We start from the raw sequence: 17,658 nt of genomic DNA on the forward strand, positions 1-17,658 counted from the left end.
ACAGCCAAGCCTGCAGGCCAAACCCTATGCCCGAGGACCTCGAAAACCATTCCCTAAGCCATCTTCCCTGAACACCATCAGAAAGCCAGCAGCCAGCCATTTGGGTTTTCTTGGCTTGGCTTTTAACTCAAACTGTTTCAAGAAAAGGCTGATTCAAATACAGCTTCTCTTTACCCTGTCCCTCCATTGTGGAATGGGTCATTTCAGGATCCAGAGGCAGTTATGTCCATGTTTATGTCCGTGGGCACTCAGAGTCGCAGATCCCATGACACTGGCCCATGCACACATTTAGGCTGCTGTTCTGGGGCCTCACAATGCTTAGCGTGCATCCATATAGGGAGAACCTCATCCAACTTTATTACTAGGAAGTAAGTCATCAGGACTGACTTCTCCATTGTCCACAACTGGAGCTCTGCATTCGCTCAGCTAACAGAGTAAGTACAAGGATTCTGAGGAGTTTGTTTTTTTAAATCAGAAGTCTTTTAATCAATGACATTCTTTAACTCATCACAAATCATTCTTGCTTACTCATCAAATCAATTACTTTGAGAAATATCACTAAAGAACACACAAATTCCAAAACTAAGCTCCATGTGATGGGAAGAAATAGTATTTTCAGGCCATATTGCTCTTCCTCCAATTAATTAAAAATAACAAGTCTTTAAAGAAGAGAACATAACATGCATGTAAACAACAATAAAGTGATCACTACATGTAGTATGCTTAGTCATAGTAAACAAGTCCCAATCTGCTCCATGAATTTGAACCCCAGCTCTGTCATGTACTAGATGCATGGCCTTGGGCAAATTACTTAACCCCTCTGAGCCTCTGCTTCCTTGGCCATGAAAGGAGGCTAATAAGCAGCATGTGTATCATAAACTAGTTTTGAGGAATCAATGAAAATATCCCACCAAATGCTTAGCCTGGTACCTGCCCTATAGTAAGGGTTCAGTAAATGTTAGCTATTGTGATTATGAGTGTGGCTATTATTCATCCACAGGGGCATCCCACACACCCAGAGTCATAAATGACTTCTCAGTGCATCACACACTCTTGCAATGGCTAGTCAGAGGCAGGTTTAGAGTAGAGCCCAGGGTGGGGCCCTCTTTCTCTTAAAAAGGACTCTCCAAACTATATATGCAGCAGGCCCCACAAAACTTGGATCCTTCCCTGATGTAGCTAATGACTGATGTTCACTGCCCATCCCTCCCTGATCACATCCCTCCCCACTTCCTCCCTTCTGAATGCGTTGATCCCTCCCATTCATATTTTCCTTACTATGTAACTATAAACAACAGTGTTTCTGCATATAAACTTTATATAAATGGAATCATACTGTTATACTTAACCTGCAATATTCTATTTGATATATTATATTTTTGAGATCTATGCACATTGACACATATAAGTCAAATGTGTTCTTAGCACTTGATGGTATGGATATAATAGCAATTTCTTTGTGCATTCTCCCAGCAATGGATGCTTCAGGTGTCTACAGTTCTTCACTGTTACCAACAATGCTGTAATAAACACACAGCCATGCTTGTTCACATCTCCTCCGAGACCCATACCAGCCAGAGTTTCTCTAGGGAATCATGGCTGACGCTGATGCATCTTTGTCCTTACTAACAGAACGCAACTTTTTCTCAGGCTGCAATTAAACATTCTCACCTTCCAGACCTCCCTGCCTCTACAGGAGGACACACACATCAGTTCAGGTCAAAGACGTAAACAGAAATCTACTGAGGATTCCCGAAGGCCTTTGCCCCCCTCCACCCCATTACAGTGCTGGCTCTCCCTTCTCCCTCCTCCCCTGCTGGACCATGGATGTGAGGGCAGGAAGTGAGCAGCGATTGTGCAAGCATAAAGACAAAGCCTCACCAAGGGGAAGGCAAAGGTGACAAAAGAGATTTGAATTGCAGCCAACTGGATTATTTAGGTGCTAAACCTCTTTAGGTGCTAACCTCTTCCTACACTTTAGCACTATTTATCATTCTGCACAGGAACAGCAAATATTTCCTCACAAAAATTAGTTAGTCTTGTAGTCTTATATCTTAAAACCCAAAGTGAGATTCTTAAATTAAATATAAACTTAATAAATATATACCTATATTTACTATAGTGACAAGACCTTTTTACCCTTTTTATTGAATTTATTGGGAAGATATTGGTTAAAAATGACAACATTTTCCATACATAAGTGTCAACAGTCAGAACCACCAAACTGGAAAAGGGAACATGCACTGAAACACCTTCTGAGTGCTCGCTAAGAATAAGATAGTGACAGGGAGTGGGACAGAGACAGGGAATGGGAATGCCTTCCCTAGGGGACCAATTCCTCTTTTACAGACTCTTTGAAGCAAATGCCTGTAATACTTCAGAAGATGAAAATCTCTCAGTGCTACAGATGAGGCTGAAGATTTTGATGCTACTCAATACCACATTACACTTGTCTTTCAAGTGACTGATTCGTCCTTGTTGGACTGTGCACAGTTTATTAACTCTCAGTTCTCTACCACATTTGGTTAATGAAAGCTGGATGGATTGAATATTTATCTCCTTATAAGTGTTGATAATGTTCTCGCACATACGTATTTCCCTTTTGGGTAAGAGGAACCCAGATAAACATGATTCAGGGTAACTTTGTGTTAAAGAGACAAAGCCTTCAGCACATTTTTGCGTACAGTTAAAGTTGACCCAATAGAACCTGAGCACATTATGCTAAGCGAGGTAAGAAAAGAAAAGACAATAGCAACAGTGAGAATAGATAAATCAAAATGCACTTACTATGTGCCAGGCATTGTTCTAAACACTTCACATATATGACTTTAATTAAGTCTCAGTAAACGGGGAAGTACTATTATCATCCCCACATTAGATGAGGAGAATTTAAAGAGACACTAAGTAACACCAACATCATAAACCTGGGAAGGGGCACAGCCAGGCTCTGTGAGCTTAGCCCTGAAGGTTATGTGTTGGTGTGGTAGGCTGAATAACAGCCCCCACAAAATGTCCATGTTCTAATTCCTAGAAGCTGTAAATGTGTTACCTTATATGGCACAAGGAACTTTACAGATGTGATTAGGTTAAGGATCTTGAGATGGGGAGATGATCCTGGACTAGCTGGGTGGGCCCAATGGAAGCAAAGGGGTCCCTATAAGAGGGTGACTGGAGGGTCAGAGCAGTAGCAGAAGCCATGGAGCAGAGTTTGGAGTGATGCAAGGAAGGGGCTACAAGCCAAGGACTGCAGGCAACCTCTAGAAACTGGAAAAGGGAAAGACACGATTCTCCCCTAGAGCCTCCAGGAGGACCAGCCCTGCCAGCACCTCGCCTTTGGCCCAGTGAGACTGATTTCAGACTTAGAAAACTAATACAGTGACTAAGTCTCCCCCCACCTCTCTCACACACACACATACACACAACACAGTCCTTGCCCTCAAGGAGCTCATGCATCCGGAGAGGGGGACAGGCAAGTTGCCACCTGTTGCTAAACAGTGGGTGGAATGAGAGTTGCAGAACACCCACAATAAATGCTAGGGGCACCTGGGGAAAAGTTCTGGGACCACATAAGTGGGCCCCTGACCATCCCGGCAAATGTCCTTGTCATCTACAACTGGTTAGAAAGCCCAGGGAGATGATGACAGTCTGGAAGCACTTACTAAAGGATTTTTCAGTGGATTCACTTTCTAACGGATCCACCCTGATAATGTTTCCACATCTGTAAGAGACAAAAACTTGGCAAGGGAAAGGGCAACACCCTTGCAGCTTCCTTCCTGGAACCCTTTGGTGGCTCGTCTGGGTTTACCAGCCGGGTCGTCCTGCCATTTGCCTCAGTTGGGCCCCTTGTTCCTTCAGACATTTCCTTTTTCTCTGACCAAGGTCAAGCACATACCAGATTATTCTAATGTAAGAGAGACAGCAACATGTTCAACTACAGATCTTCTTTCAAGTAACTGCCTCCCACCTATACCAGTCCCCCATGGCATCTTCCCAGACAGTCAAGCAAACTGAGATTTCATAACATGCCTAATGCAGTCCATAGATCCCCAAAATAAATGGGGGTGCAAAGAGAGAATGGATCTACTCTTTATAAGAGGTTTTCCTAAGACTCACAAAGGAACCTTGCCTTCTAAAAATGGAGACTGTATAAGGTCAGATTTTTATTTTAATTCACTATTTTAATCACTTTAAAGTGAATAATTTGGTGGCATTTAGTACATTCAGGATGGTATACAGCCATCACCTCTATCTAGTTCCAGAACATTTTTATCACCCCAAAAGGAAATCCTGTACCCATGAAGTACTCACTCCCCATCTGCCCTCCTCCCAGCATTTTAAGTTGCACTGTTGGGCAAGAGACTGCTTCTTCTGGGCACCTCATGTGTGAAACACACATGGCTTCAGAATTTGGGAGATGAAATATGCGGGAACATGCAGGAATAACTGAAGAGAAATCACAGTGAGTATTTATTGAGTACTTAATCTTGATTATGCTAACAAACCTTTCACAGGTATTATATCAAACCCATTTGTCAGATGAGAAAGTTGAGGCCCAACCATAGTCAGTAAGCAGCAGAGCAGAATAAGGGCCCAGGGAGACAAGCACTAACTTCAACAGTGGAAATATCTGCTCTAAACCACCTGCCACCTGAGTGCTACATGCCCCCCACCCACACAGTCAAATGTGACAAAAGTAGAAGAGCCCACAGATGAGAACCATACTTACTGCACAACAGAAAACCTCAATATGAATAACAAAGACACAGAGATGTCCTCCAATCAAGTCAAGCATTCCAACTGCCGGACAGCCTGTCCCTCCTGTCCCATCAGCTCTGTCTGCAGTCCACACTTGCCTTTGTCTAGTGGCTGAGGGCAAAGATGCTGAGCTGCAAACTAGGTCCCTGAAGGAGCGAGGGCATCACCTCCATGAAGCTCTGTTCCCTGACATGTCAAAGATGAAGAACAGTGTTTGTAGTGTGCCAGCGAGACAAGCATTCTACTGTAACTTGGCATATAAACAGAAGGCTGTCAGCCCTGGAATAAAAATAACCCCTCACATTTACTTGCCAAACACTTCCTAGTATTCAGAGTGTTTTACACATATCATTTTTTGTTTGGGATCAATGTCTCCTTAGGAAATGAGAAGCACATTATCAGGAGAGACAAATACACAACATACAGCCTTCAAACCAATAGTTAACTTACCTGTGACACTGCGTATACATAAAGGACGATTACCCCGATATCTGGAAATAAAGTCACCCAGCACCTGGTGCTCACTTGGTACTTAATAAATGTTGAATAGATACTGAATAAACAGGAACCACTTTTTAATGGGATCTGCCACTTCCCTTGCTCCCTTGCTTTGAGCCCCACAAAGCAAGTGTATATATAGAAACATCCCAGCCACACATTCAAGTAATGTGAGAGCAAACCATCGAGAAGCCCAGCAATGCCTACACCTGCCGGGGGAGAACCCAGCTGCTGGGGTCAAAGACCAGCGCGAAGTACACGTGGAACCTCCACACCGACAGGACAGATTTCAGTTGTTTTTCAACAAACCACCAAATTGGCTAATGGCTTCCCTCAAAGAAACCCCACACCTTCTGCCAAGAAACAAGGAACTCATTAGGCGGAGCTCCATCCTCCTGTCTCCTTTGTCAACAGGCCTCAGAAAACAGGAGCCCACTTGCTGACAGGCGGCATCCGGGGATGATCAGATTTCTATCAGTCACGACACATGGCAATTCTCTCTGGCTCCAATTCAGGACCCCACCCTCCCCCCAACAGGCAGCTCTCGGCTTTTAATACTTCCTGAACAATCAGGCCTTTAAGAAAATGGTCATGTATCAGTGGCACACACATCGCCAACACAACCGCAAGTTCAGTGTCCTGCCTGCCCCTGAGGGCCCCTCAAACACAGTCATGCTTTCTCACGCCCACCGGCTCTCAAGGAAAAGACCACAAATCCATCGAAGACCCAGCTATCAAACCAACATCTCTCCCAGACCATGAACACCACAACAATCTGCCTCCTGATATTCAGAGTTTTTCCCTCAGCTTTAGGGCACCATCCTGCTTAGGATTCTTTAGGCTCAAAACCACAAAATCCTGGTGATTCCGCTTACACAAAGACAGAAGTCAGGATAGTGACGCCCTGCCCCCCATGGAGAGAGCCACCAGAGTGCTGCTAGGGCACCAGTCATTTCTTGGTCCGGGCACTGATTGCGAAGGTATATTTGGTGTGTGAAAACCCAGGAAGCTGTGTGGTTATTTGTAATCTTTTCTGCATGTATGTTACTTGTCTATAAAAAGTTAATATATAAACTGCTGATTCTCAGTTTGTTCTAGAATTTTAGGGGCTGGAGGTAGGGGGTCAATCACATCACATAAATCACAGACTTTCTTTCTCAACAGCCTGAAAAACCAGTTGCTCCTGCTGTTGAGAGTCATAGACTGCACTGATTTCAGAAACACTTCCAACAGCCCCGGAGGAAAGGCAGACACCAAAGAGCTGCCATTGTACACCCCTCCCGCTGAGGCTGAGCTAGAACTGGTTTGTTTATTCCAAGATCAGGCTTGGACAGGGGCACTTGGTCTTCCAGATGAAAGCAGGCAGCCAGCACCATTTTCTGCAGAACACTTTTTTTTTAAAATGGTTTGGTTGCTCAAAGGAGATGATGGATGCTTTGACTATAACACACACCATTTTGTTTTGTTTTTTTAATAGAGGTCTTACCTGAAGCGCCTGCCCCACCCCTCCCCATTCACCTCCTTTTGTAGCCTCTTCCTAGCTGGCCACACACAGGTGTGTTTTGGGAACTCTGCTGCTCATGAGTCACCTTCCTGAAGGCTGCTCCTGGATCCTGATCAATTTCCTTCAAGAGACTGACTTCGGTGTTTGGGGTTCACAGTCTAATAACTTGCAAAAATAAAACTCTCTTTTTTATGAGCAGAATGAGCAGCACATGAGGCTCTGGCCCCTCCCTCCCTCCTGCCTAACAGGAAACACTCACTTTTGAGCTCCTTGGTCAGGCAGTCGTTTGGCCACACCAACCATTCAGCAAAGGTGAATTTCTCATCACTTCATCCCAGTAGGGCTTCTCCTCTGGGCACCGGGGTTTGATGCCTGGCCCAGGGGCAGCCTGGTCTTTTCTGGCCAAAGGACAAGGCTGAATTAGCCTGATACCACAGGAATTACCCTAGCCTCCAAAATATTTTAAACTGTATAGATTCTTGGGTGGGAAATTCTCTGTTGAGCCACACTAAATATACTTTCCTAGAACAGGTTAAACTTCAGCAATATTAAATCCATGCACTTCAGTATGATAAATCCAAAGAGATGGCTTTGCCAAGAACAGTCTCTTCTGGGTGCGTGTGAGTGACCCTGAGTCAACCGAGAATGCAGACCATGCTCATGCCTCCGGAGGCGGAGGCTCCTTCCTCTTGCTGTCAATCCACTGGCTCCACAGCAGGGCTTGGACAGCCCAGGCACCTGCAGTGAAACAGCTCAGCAACCTGCCTGGAAGCAAACCAGAAACATTCAGTTGGATGGAACTGGAGGGAAAAGGTCCATGACTGGACCCCAGAGATCTGGATTCAAACACACCTCTGAAATCACGCATAAGTCACTTCTCTCTGGACTTCAGTGTCCTCATCCGTAAAACCTAAAGGCACAAGCACAGCATTTCAAGTCCCTTGCAAACTGGTGGCTTTTCAATTCTAACCCGGAGACACATTTTTTTTTTATTTTTTTCCCAATTAATTGCCAACATTTCAAAATCTGGAGAGTTCTTATGAGAATTTGGGGATTTTACATTAAGATTCTGCTTTCTGGATAATCTTGGCAGTCAGCAGGTCTGGCCACAGTGGGCCCGCATTCCCACTGGAGGCTGGACTGAGGAAAGGGAGAGCGTCCCTGGGAGACGGGTGAAGCACCAGGCGGCTGCTTTCATTGTCGTCACTGGCTGGCCCTGTCAGCATTGAACCTTGGGACTTCTGTTCTTAAGTCTGGCTTAATTTTCCCCCTTTAACATATTGCTTCATTTTTCATTTTTCACTTCAGCTGAAACACACATGAATAAACTCTGAAGTAAAAATATTTCACAAAAATCAGTGCAAAAAAATCCATTAAGTGGGAATCCACAAAGCTGGGACCTGTGCCCCAGCCTGGCAACAATTCTAACACTGATGGGCCAGAGACCCAGAGCTGGTTTAAAAGTCCTCCCCAGGCCCTCTGACCTCTGTGGGCTGTCTCACACCATCCCCACCCTTCATCCCGACCTCTCAGCCAGGGACACAAGTTTGGGAGCCAGGACAGTGAGGTCAGAGGTGGGTGGGTTTCTGTGGAGGTCAGAGCCACATCTGCATTTTGTCATCTGCTGGAAGGAAGGGCCAGGGTGTACAGGGCAGGGTGGGCCTGCCAGGTCGCTGCAGGAGACAAAACAACTGTTACAGCAAGAAGCGAGCAAGAAAGAGCGTGGGGAGGAGCATCGGCCCACTCAGGTGTGTCTTGTGCTGGTCAGCTGGGGCAAGGATGTAGGACTTGGTTCCACATCTCTTTAAAGGAAACACTGAGCCAAGAAGTGAAGGAAGAAAAACTAAGTTCTCATACTCGTTGGTAATACTAATGTAACAACAATGACAGTGACCATATCAACAGCCACAGCAGCATGAGAGTCAACACTCAGTGAGCTCTTATTCTGCGCCAGGCACTGGTATTTCCAGCATCCCTATTTTCAAGATAATAAAACTGAGGCTCAGCAAGACCACAAACTTGAACAAGGTCCAACAGCAGCAAGTGGTGAAACAGTAACTGGATGCCAGGCAGCTGCCCCTGAGCCCATGCTTCTGGCCGCTGGGCTCTCTGCTGACACAGCACACTACCTTTGGTGTTCAGGATTCAGTGACATACATTCCTGTCCATGTTCTTACATTATTGAAAGTCAAGTGGAATTTGTCTGCATGTGTACTCCTCAGTGTAATAGCTGCACATAATCATCTAAATGTGCAGGTTCTTTATTGTACAGAGCTACACCCACAAAACCATCTACACTACTCTTTCTGCATGGTTTGGTAGGTTTTTAAGATGAATCTTGACCATTTGTAGTCTGTACCTCACTCACTAGCTTTACTTGTATAAACTGCCTACTTGACTTCTGCCCCATGCACAGTAAGGCATCTGTCCTGTCAGGGCCCTGGCTCCTGACAATCTCAGCCATGGAGAATAAAGGACACCAATGTTTGTGAAAATGCCTGAATAATGGCGGGAGTTCTCTTTAAGAACAGATATGGGTGGTTTTACAAAATATACTTCACTCCAAGAGATGCTGGGCCCTCACTCACTGTCTCTCACTCATAATTTACACACAATGCAATAAGCTCAGGAAGAAGAGATCAGAAGCAGCAAAATTTGAAGAAGAAAATGAACAAAAGTGAAGGGTGTTAACAGGTGACATAGGATCCCCAGGAAGGAGACCAAAAGGAAATTTCAAAGCATGATTTAGTCCCAGGGAAAAGGTTTCCATCCCCTCCTGGTCATTGGTACATGGACACAGGGCTGCATGCAAGGTGGAGGTCAAGGAGGAAAGGTGAAACTGTAACCACATTTAACACAGCAGGGAGGCGTGCAGCCCAATGAAGTAACACAATCCCAGTTGGTGAACATAAATACGTTTTAGGCATGAAGAGGGAAAGTTAAACCCCTAAGAGGGAACCGCCTGAAGATTCCCAAACACACTACTGATGGCAATTCAAGTCTGATAGTGAGTTGCTCTCAATCCACCTACCCACAGACAGATAAATATATGCCCCCACTTTTGCCCCAGAGGGGACATATGACAATGTGTATAGACCTTTTTGGTTGTCACAACTTGGGGAGAATGATTGCTACTGACATTTAGTGAGTACGGGCTAGAGATGCTGCTAAACATCCTACAACACCCAGGGCAGCCCCACAACGAAGAATTATCTTGTCCAATGTGTCAATAGTGCCAAAGCTGAGAAACCCAGATCTAAACCAAAGCAAAGGCAGCAGGTGAGGATTTGACATTCAAAAAAAAGTTGTCCCAACAGTCATTTACTTACTTGCCATGTGACCTTGGACTTTGGTCTCCCCACCTATATAAGGAGATAATCACTCAAACCCTGACTATGCTGGGGAGCAGGTTAGTCTCTGTGGCGAGACCTGTTTTTGGAAGTGCTTTGTCAATTTCAGGTCTTGCTCCGCCATCATTCCCGCTCTCTCGTGCTCACAGAGCCTCTGACTTCACTGAGCAGAAAGAGAAGCAGCAGGGACTGGGATGGGCAGGAGGGTGGCGATGCTTAGAGTGGCCAGCAAGGCTGGGGATCGTGCATGGCACCCACTGAGGATGCGAACTCCCTCATGGAGGGCCTGGCATTTCTCTGCTCCCCATCAGGCTGTGCCAGGATGGGTGGGGCTGATGATGGTCTGTGGTCTCCAGGACAGAGCATCCACTCCAGGGCCGGCCTTACAACCCCGAACTGCTATCACTCCTACAACAACACAACCATAATAATAATAATAATAACAACAACAACAACAACAACACCTGATATCCACTAAGCCTCAATCTGTGCCTGGCCAAGAACTAGGCCACCTCCATGGGTTATCTCATTTAACTCTCACAACCACCATGGAAGGTGGGTAGGATGATTATCTCTATTTTACAGGTGAACTAAAGGCCTCACGGCCCAGACAAAACTGGCCTTCAGACCTAGGACTGGGGTGTCACAGTCCCCAGCCTTAACCACAACAGCACTACCTGGACCCCATATTCTAGAAGAAAGCCAGAAACCAAGCTGCACGGACAGTATGATTTTAATTAAACTAATCAATATGTGTGCATATGCATGCCAATGCAAGAAGGAAACTTCCTGCGGTAGTAACTGACTAACAGCATTTGCTGATGAGTGGTAGCATTCCAAGTAATTCTTAAATTTTCTCTTTATACTTTTCTGAAATTCTCAAAGCTTTTTTACAGTAAATAAATTGATAGTTAATAATATTAGTTAATAAATTAATGCTTAATAATACTGTTAAATTGCTGAATCATAATAAAATCAATAGTAATAATATAATACAAATTAAACTTATAAAGTAAAAATTAGTAATATTTGTTTTTAATTTTTTAAACTTATAAACTATAGTGCAAATCTGCCAAACAACCTGAAATTATTAATCGTCTAGACCAGAGGTTGGCAAACTATGCCTGAGGGCCAAATCCAGCACTCTCCCTGTTTATGTAATTAAAACTTTGTTGGAACACAGCCAATCCCACTCATGTACATAAATGTCTATGCCTGCTTTTTGTTGCAGCTGCAGAGTAGCTGTGTGCAGACACACCTGAACACTATATCCCCTTTCTAATCTGGCCTGGAGATGGACCTTTTACTTTCCTGCCTCCAAATTTCTCCTTACAACATATCTCTGCTTGTTGTGCTACAGCACCAAGTAATTATACCAGGAACCTAGTGAATTTCAAGCCCCTCCTCAGAAAGGTATCCACAGAATCTTGGGTTTTTATAAAATTTGGAAATGAATACTGTAAAATTATTGTTCTTCAAGCCCCCCCACACAAAATTTTATCTTTTAGCCCCAGACATTTCACTACCCTTGTCCCATTGTCAAGACCATGGCATGTCCAGGGCAAAAAAGGACTTGTCCCACAAACCCCCACACAGCTCCAGGCATGATGAACTCTTTGGTTTCCAGTCCCCAAATGGCCAATTCTCACAGACTGAGTAACCACCCTTCAAGATACACCTCCAGATTTCTGGCCAAGATGGAGGCATAGGTGGATGCACTGTACCTCCACACACAACCAAGATTGGAACAACAACAATTTAGAGGCAGAATAACATCCAGAACTGACAGAAAATTGATCCAAATGGAAGTCGGACAGCCAAGAAGTTGAAATAGACCCATTCATCCAGACCAATAGGAGGGGTGGAGATGAGCAGCCAGGCGTGGGTTGCAGCGTGGACAGCAGAGAGAGTTGGGCGTGTAAGGCATCCAGGGCATGCAAGATCACAGCAGGTGGACCCTGAGGCACACAGAGAGACACCCAGCTTCACAGGAGAGGTCCTTGGAAGGTCCCACAGCATGCATAGGCTCACCCACACGGGAATTGGCACCAGAGGGACCCAGTTTACTTGGGGGAAGCAGCAGAAGGGACTGAGGTCCCACGGAGAACAGAGCAATGGCCATTGTTCCCTCTCGACCCTGCCCCCACATACAACGTCACAATCCAGCAACTGGGGTGCCCAGCCCTGGTGAACACCTAAGGCTCCACCCCTCACTGTAACAGGCTCGACCAGACCAAAAAATAAAAATAAAAATAAAAAGAGAGAGAGAGATGGCTCAAACAGAAGAACAAATCAAAGCCTCAGAATTCATCCTTTTAAGTGATCGAGAGATAGCCAACCTATCAGATGCACAGTTCAAAACACTGGTGATCAGGAAGCTCACAGAATTGGTTGATTTTGGTCACAAATTAGATGAACAAATGCAGGCTATTTTAAGAGAAATGAAGGAAAATGCACAGGGAACCAATAGTGATGGGAAGGAAACTGGGACTCAAAACAATAGAGGGGACCAGAAGGAAGAAAGAAACAACCAAACAGGAAAGAATGGAGAAATAAGAATTCAAAAAAATGAGAAGAAGCTTAGGAACCCCCAGGACATCTTTAAACGTTCCAACATCTGAATTATAGGGGTACCAGAAGGAGAAGAGGAAGAGCAACAGATTGAAAACTTATTTGAACAAGTAATAAAGGAGAACTTCCCCATTCTGGCAAAGGAAACAGATTTCCTGGAAGTCCAAGAAGCTCAGAGAGTCCCAAAGAAATGGGACCCAAGAAGGAACACACCAAGGCACATCATAATTACATTAGCCAAGGTAAAAATGAAGGAGAGAATCCTAGAAGCAGCAAGAGATAAGGGGACAGTAACCTACAAAGGAGTTCCCATCAGACTGTCAGCTGATGTCTCAAAAGAGACCTTACAGACAAGAAGGAGCTGGAAAGAAGTATTCCAAGTCATGAAAGACAAGGACCTACATCCCAGATTGCTCTATCCAGCAAAGCTTTCATTTAGAATGGAAGGGAAGATAAAGTGCTTCTCAGATAAGGTCAAGTTAAAGGGGTTCATCATCACCAAGCCCTTATTTTATGAAATGTTAAAGGGACTTATCTAAGAAAAGAAGATAAAAAAACATGAACAGTAAGATGACAGCAAACTCACAATTATTAACAACCACACCTAAAACAAAAAGAAAAGAAACTAAGCAAACAACTAGAACAGGAACAGAACCACAGAAATGGAAATCACATGGAGGGATAGCAACAGGGGAGTGGGAGGAGGAGAGAGGGGGAAAAGGTACAGAGAATAAGTAGCATAGATGGTAGGTAGAAAATAGAAGGGGGGAGGGCAAGAATAGTATGGAAAATGTAGAAGCTAAAGAACTTATAAGTATGACACATGGACATGAACTAAAGGGGGGGAATGTGGGTGGCAGAGGGTGTACAGGGTGGAGGGGAGTGAAGGGGGGAAATGGGACAACTGTAATAGCGTAATCAATAAAATATATTTAAAAAAAAAGAATAAAAAGATACACCTCCAGACACTACACAGTAGGGGACCCGTCCGAGCCAGTCCTTGGGAGTTCAGAGAACAGACCCTCCCCATGGAGGACCCCTGACAACACCGATGCTCACAAACAGGAAAGAGGAACACACCTGCTCACACTCTGCCCTTTGACCATTTGTTTCTTGCACTGAAATCCCACCATCCAATTTAATCTATATATTTCATGATGTATAAATATGTACCATATGCTACATATCTATGTATTTCATGATGCATAAATATGCACCATATGCTACATACATCATGTAATCAATCACAGCTCTTTCAAATGATGGGGCAGGCAGATGAACTAAAACTGGTTTATAAAAGGTCATGTTGCTCCCAAGAACAAAAAGAAAGGGGGATCAAATTACACAGTGTATGTGCAAATGTTTTATTGTCTATTTAAAAGACCTATCCAATGCACAGCACAACTGTTATGACATTGCATTCACATCAGTCAAGAGCCTGCGGAGCCCAGTTGTCCAATCAAATGCCCACCCACACCTTTAAAGTTGCTGGATAGTGCCCTTCGTTCTCTGGCTCTTGGTCCCTCCCTAGTCTATTCTCATCTCCCCTCTCTGGGAGAGAGCAATCTTACTGGAGCGCAGCTGGCAGTTTCGATAAGCAGGTGTCAAGAGTTTGAAAATGACCTTGCTCATCAGCTGGTGGGAAGCCAGTAGACAAGGGAGTCACTGTATCACTGTCTGCCAGGTTCCTGCCTCCAAAAGAAGGGACAGTAAGGCCTGGGAGGGGAAGAGAGGGAAGTTTTCACACACACACACACACACACACACACACACACACACACACACACACACACACACACACACACACACACACACTCACATTCCCCAGGGGGAAGTGACCAAACAAAAAAAAATCCACATAATTTCACCCAGGAGAGGAAATACATCCACTGAAGAGGAAAATAAAAATCTAACAGTGGAAATGTGTTGAGGTGTTTCCCAAACAGCAGGGGTAGGCAAAGTAGACTGATCCTTAGGAAAATCTAGGGGAAAACCGGCAATCTCTGTGGGGCTGGCAAATTCAACCACAAGAGAGCTGGTGAAGATGGGAGGAGAGGGGAGAATGTTCACCCAGCTGATTCCAGCGTCCAGATAGCCAGGCTGGGTTAATGGTCATTACTGTACTGGCCACTGGAAGGGGTCCAACACACAGGCCAGGGTCTGTGAGAAAGAAAAAGTCCACTAACCCAGTTTCTAATTAAATGTGGGTTAACTGGCACTGCTCCTTGTAGTTCAAGGGGCCCATTCAGATCTGAAAGGAGCATTTTTCAAAATAAAAAGGCCGAGCTGCCAAACTAGCACCTTTTATTTTCTCACAGCCTTTCAGTCGCTCAACTTGATCCATTGCTAGTTGAGTTGACTCCTTGGTCCTGGGAGAAATAAACCCTCCCCACCCCACCAGCCCCCATGGCGCAAGGACCAACTCCCTCTGGGCACATGTGGGACTGAACTCCATTCCGCTGTCCCCACCGTGTGGTTACTGCTGCCCAAGGATGAGTCACCCATGAAAGCCACACATTGTTCCCCATGGACAAAACACTCAGCCCAGGAGAGTGGCCCATTCACGTTTCTTCAAGAGCTGACCTCTTTCTGCAACTTCGAGGATGCTGCTGCCCCAGCATTCAGTCTTCTCTTCCTGAATTCATTATTAACACAAGCATCCAGTCTTCTCTGCCTGAATTCCGTTAAGAACACAAGCATCCAGTCTTCTCTGCCCAAATTCCGTTAGGAACACAAGCGCGAGGACAAACAGGCACAGGAGAAAACTTTCAGTGAAGCGCTAGTGCAAAGAGTATGAACTGAAAACCAAGGCAAACTTCCATCAAGATATTTAAAATTCAAAGAGAAATAATAATAATAAGCCATATTATTATTAATGTGATTATTAGATAATAGTAATGTCACATTTATTGCAAGTCACTGGGCTAAGAAAGTGTGTTATATGCATTATCTCATTTAATCCTCAGAGCTACCCTATAAGGTCGGTACTATTCTTAGCCTTATTTTATACTCAAGGAAACTAAAGCACAGAGAAATTAAGTAATTTGCCCAAGGTTACACAGTGGTACGGTCAGGATTTGAACCAAGGCTGTCTATTTCCTGAGCTTGTGTTCTTAAATACTATGCTATTGTTCATTTCTTAACTAATCTAGAATGGTAAAATTAGTTATCTAAAGTGTTCACATTTTGGGGCGATTGTGGTATTTGTCATCTTACCTTTATGTCATACCTCATCTTCCCCCCAAGAAAGGCTATAACCTGGCTTTACAAATATAAAGTCAATGAGTTCCAGACAGTATGCTGAGCATGTAATGCACATCATCTCATTTAATCCTCACAACCACCCTGTGAGATTGGTATTAGCATTACCCTATTTACAGACAAAGACACTGAGGGTCAGGCAGGTTAACATCCTTGCCCAAGGTAACAACACAGAGAAAAATTAGAATCCAAGAATATCCTAGTCCAGCATCTACATTCTTTCTATTATGTATTCCATTTCTCACAGAATTTCAAGATTTTCCAGGAAAAAAATCAAGAGTATGATGAAATGAGTGTGAATGACTAAGTTGAACAATTCAGCCAGCTGGATCACTGAGTGGGACAGCGGCGGCAGCAGAGGGCTGGCTGGTAGCCACAGCCCATCCGCCTGGCCACCAGCTCATATTAGCCCATGACCTCCAGCAAATCTCTTCTTTTTCTGGGTCTCAGTTTGTGAGAGAAGAGCAAGAGAATAGGGGGCCTTCTAGCACCCCAATTGGAAGACAGGCCCTTGATGGGCACCTGTGGCATCTGAAGCGAGGACAGTTCCGCAGGTGGCTGAATCCCCTCATGGAGGGTAACTCCCCTCCTCCCTTCACAGCACAAGTCCTCAGGAGCAGGTGTCTAAGTCTGCCCCTGGCCTCAGTCTCTACACCCAGGAAAGAGTTCCCGGGTGCAGCCTAAGGCCAGGCAGTGGGGAGTAAGTCACAGTTCTTCTGGGAGGAGTTGAGGAATGGAGGGAAAATGGGCTAGGGGAGAAGCTGGAATAGGATGCCTAGATCTGAGGGCTATAACCATGTAAAAACTCACTGAGCTTTGCTCTGGGGTTGGCACACATACCACATACACTTACAACTCAATAAAGATTAGAAGAAAAAATATTTGAAGAGATAATAAATCAGACCAGGCTTCTATAAATGCTTCATGTAAAACAGTGGTCTCCCACCTTTTTGGCACCACAGTCTGGTTTCACGGAAGATGGGCTGGGGAGGGCTGGGGACTTGGGGGGCCAGCAGCGGTCTCAGGTGAATTTCACTCCCCCACTGTGGTGCTGGTTGGGAGACAGGAGGCGGAGCTCAGGCCAGCTTTGCTTGCAGCCCAGTTCCTAATAGGCCCTGGACCGGTACGGTTCACAGCCCTGGGGGCTGGGGAACCCTGATGAAAAATATCTCACATCCCGTCAAAGACACCCTTTTAAAAGTGTCTACCTTCTCAGTTCATTATGTAAAGGGGACAGTACAGAACTGCAAGATGAATTATTATGTTGGCTAAGGGGTCAGGGGTGAGGGTGAGCCCAGGGAAATCCTTCATTGAACAACCAGATTTCAAGGTGACCAGCCAATGCTTTAACTCTCCACTCCTGTTTCTATGTTTAATCAAATGGAGCAAATAAGGCCTAGAACTTGAAGTAGGGACCTAGAATCCTGATTCTGCAACTGACTTTCTGTGCCCTCAGACTGGGTCAGGAATCACGGCCCCTGGCAGCCTCCCCTCCCACTCATGGAAAAGGACAGTGAGAGACACAGAAGAAAGGACATTGCTGGCCCAGGCAGCACAAACATTGGGTGTTTCTGCCACCCAGCATATGACCCCTTGCTTGTGGGTAAAGCACCTGGCCTTCCCACTGGGGAACCACCCCTCCTTCACTCTCAGTCCATGAGTCCAGGTGAGACTGACCTTATCTCCCCACCGTCGAGTCACAGGAGACAGTATGTGGCC

The 17,658-nt window shown here is 45.1% G+C and overlaps 1 protein-coding gene across 5 annotated transcripts in view; it reads right to left on the minus strand.

Moving 5' to 3' along the window:
* The window catches only part of ARHGEF3 (Rho guanine nucleotide exchange factor 3), a 321,899-nt gene that overhangs the window by 252,279 nt on the left and 51,962 nt on the right, over positions 1–17,658 (minus strand). The window contains exon 2 of one of the 5 annotated variants that reach the window (XM_045832237.1): positions 7,017–7,522. The exons of the other annotated variants lie outside the window; for them this stretch is intronic. Coding sequence (XP_045688193.1) covers positions 7,017–7,060 — 44 coding nt within the window. The 5' untranslated portion in view covers positions 7,061–7,522. The remainder of the gene's footprint in view (positions 1–7,016; positions 7,523–17,658) is intronic. 5 annotated transcript variants of the gene reach the window in all.

The sequence above is a fragment of the Phyllostomus hastatus genome, unplaced genomic scaffold, assembly GCF_019186645.2.
Source record: "Phyllostomus hastatus isolate PE091 unplaced genomic scaffold, TTU_PhHast_1.1 phas_contig_16, whole genome shotgun sequence".
Taxonomy (NCBI): Eukaryota; Metazoa; Chordata; class Mammalia; order Chiroptera; family Phyllostomidae; genus Phyllostomus; species Phyllostomus hastatus.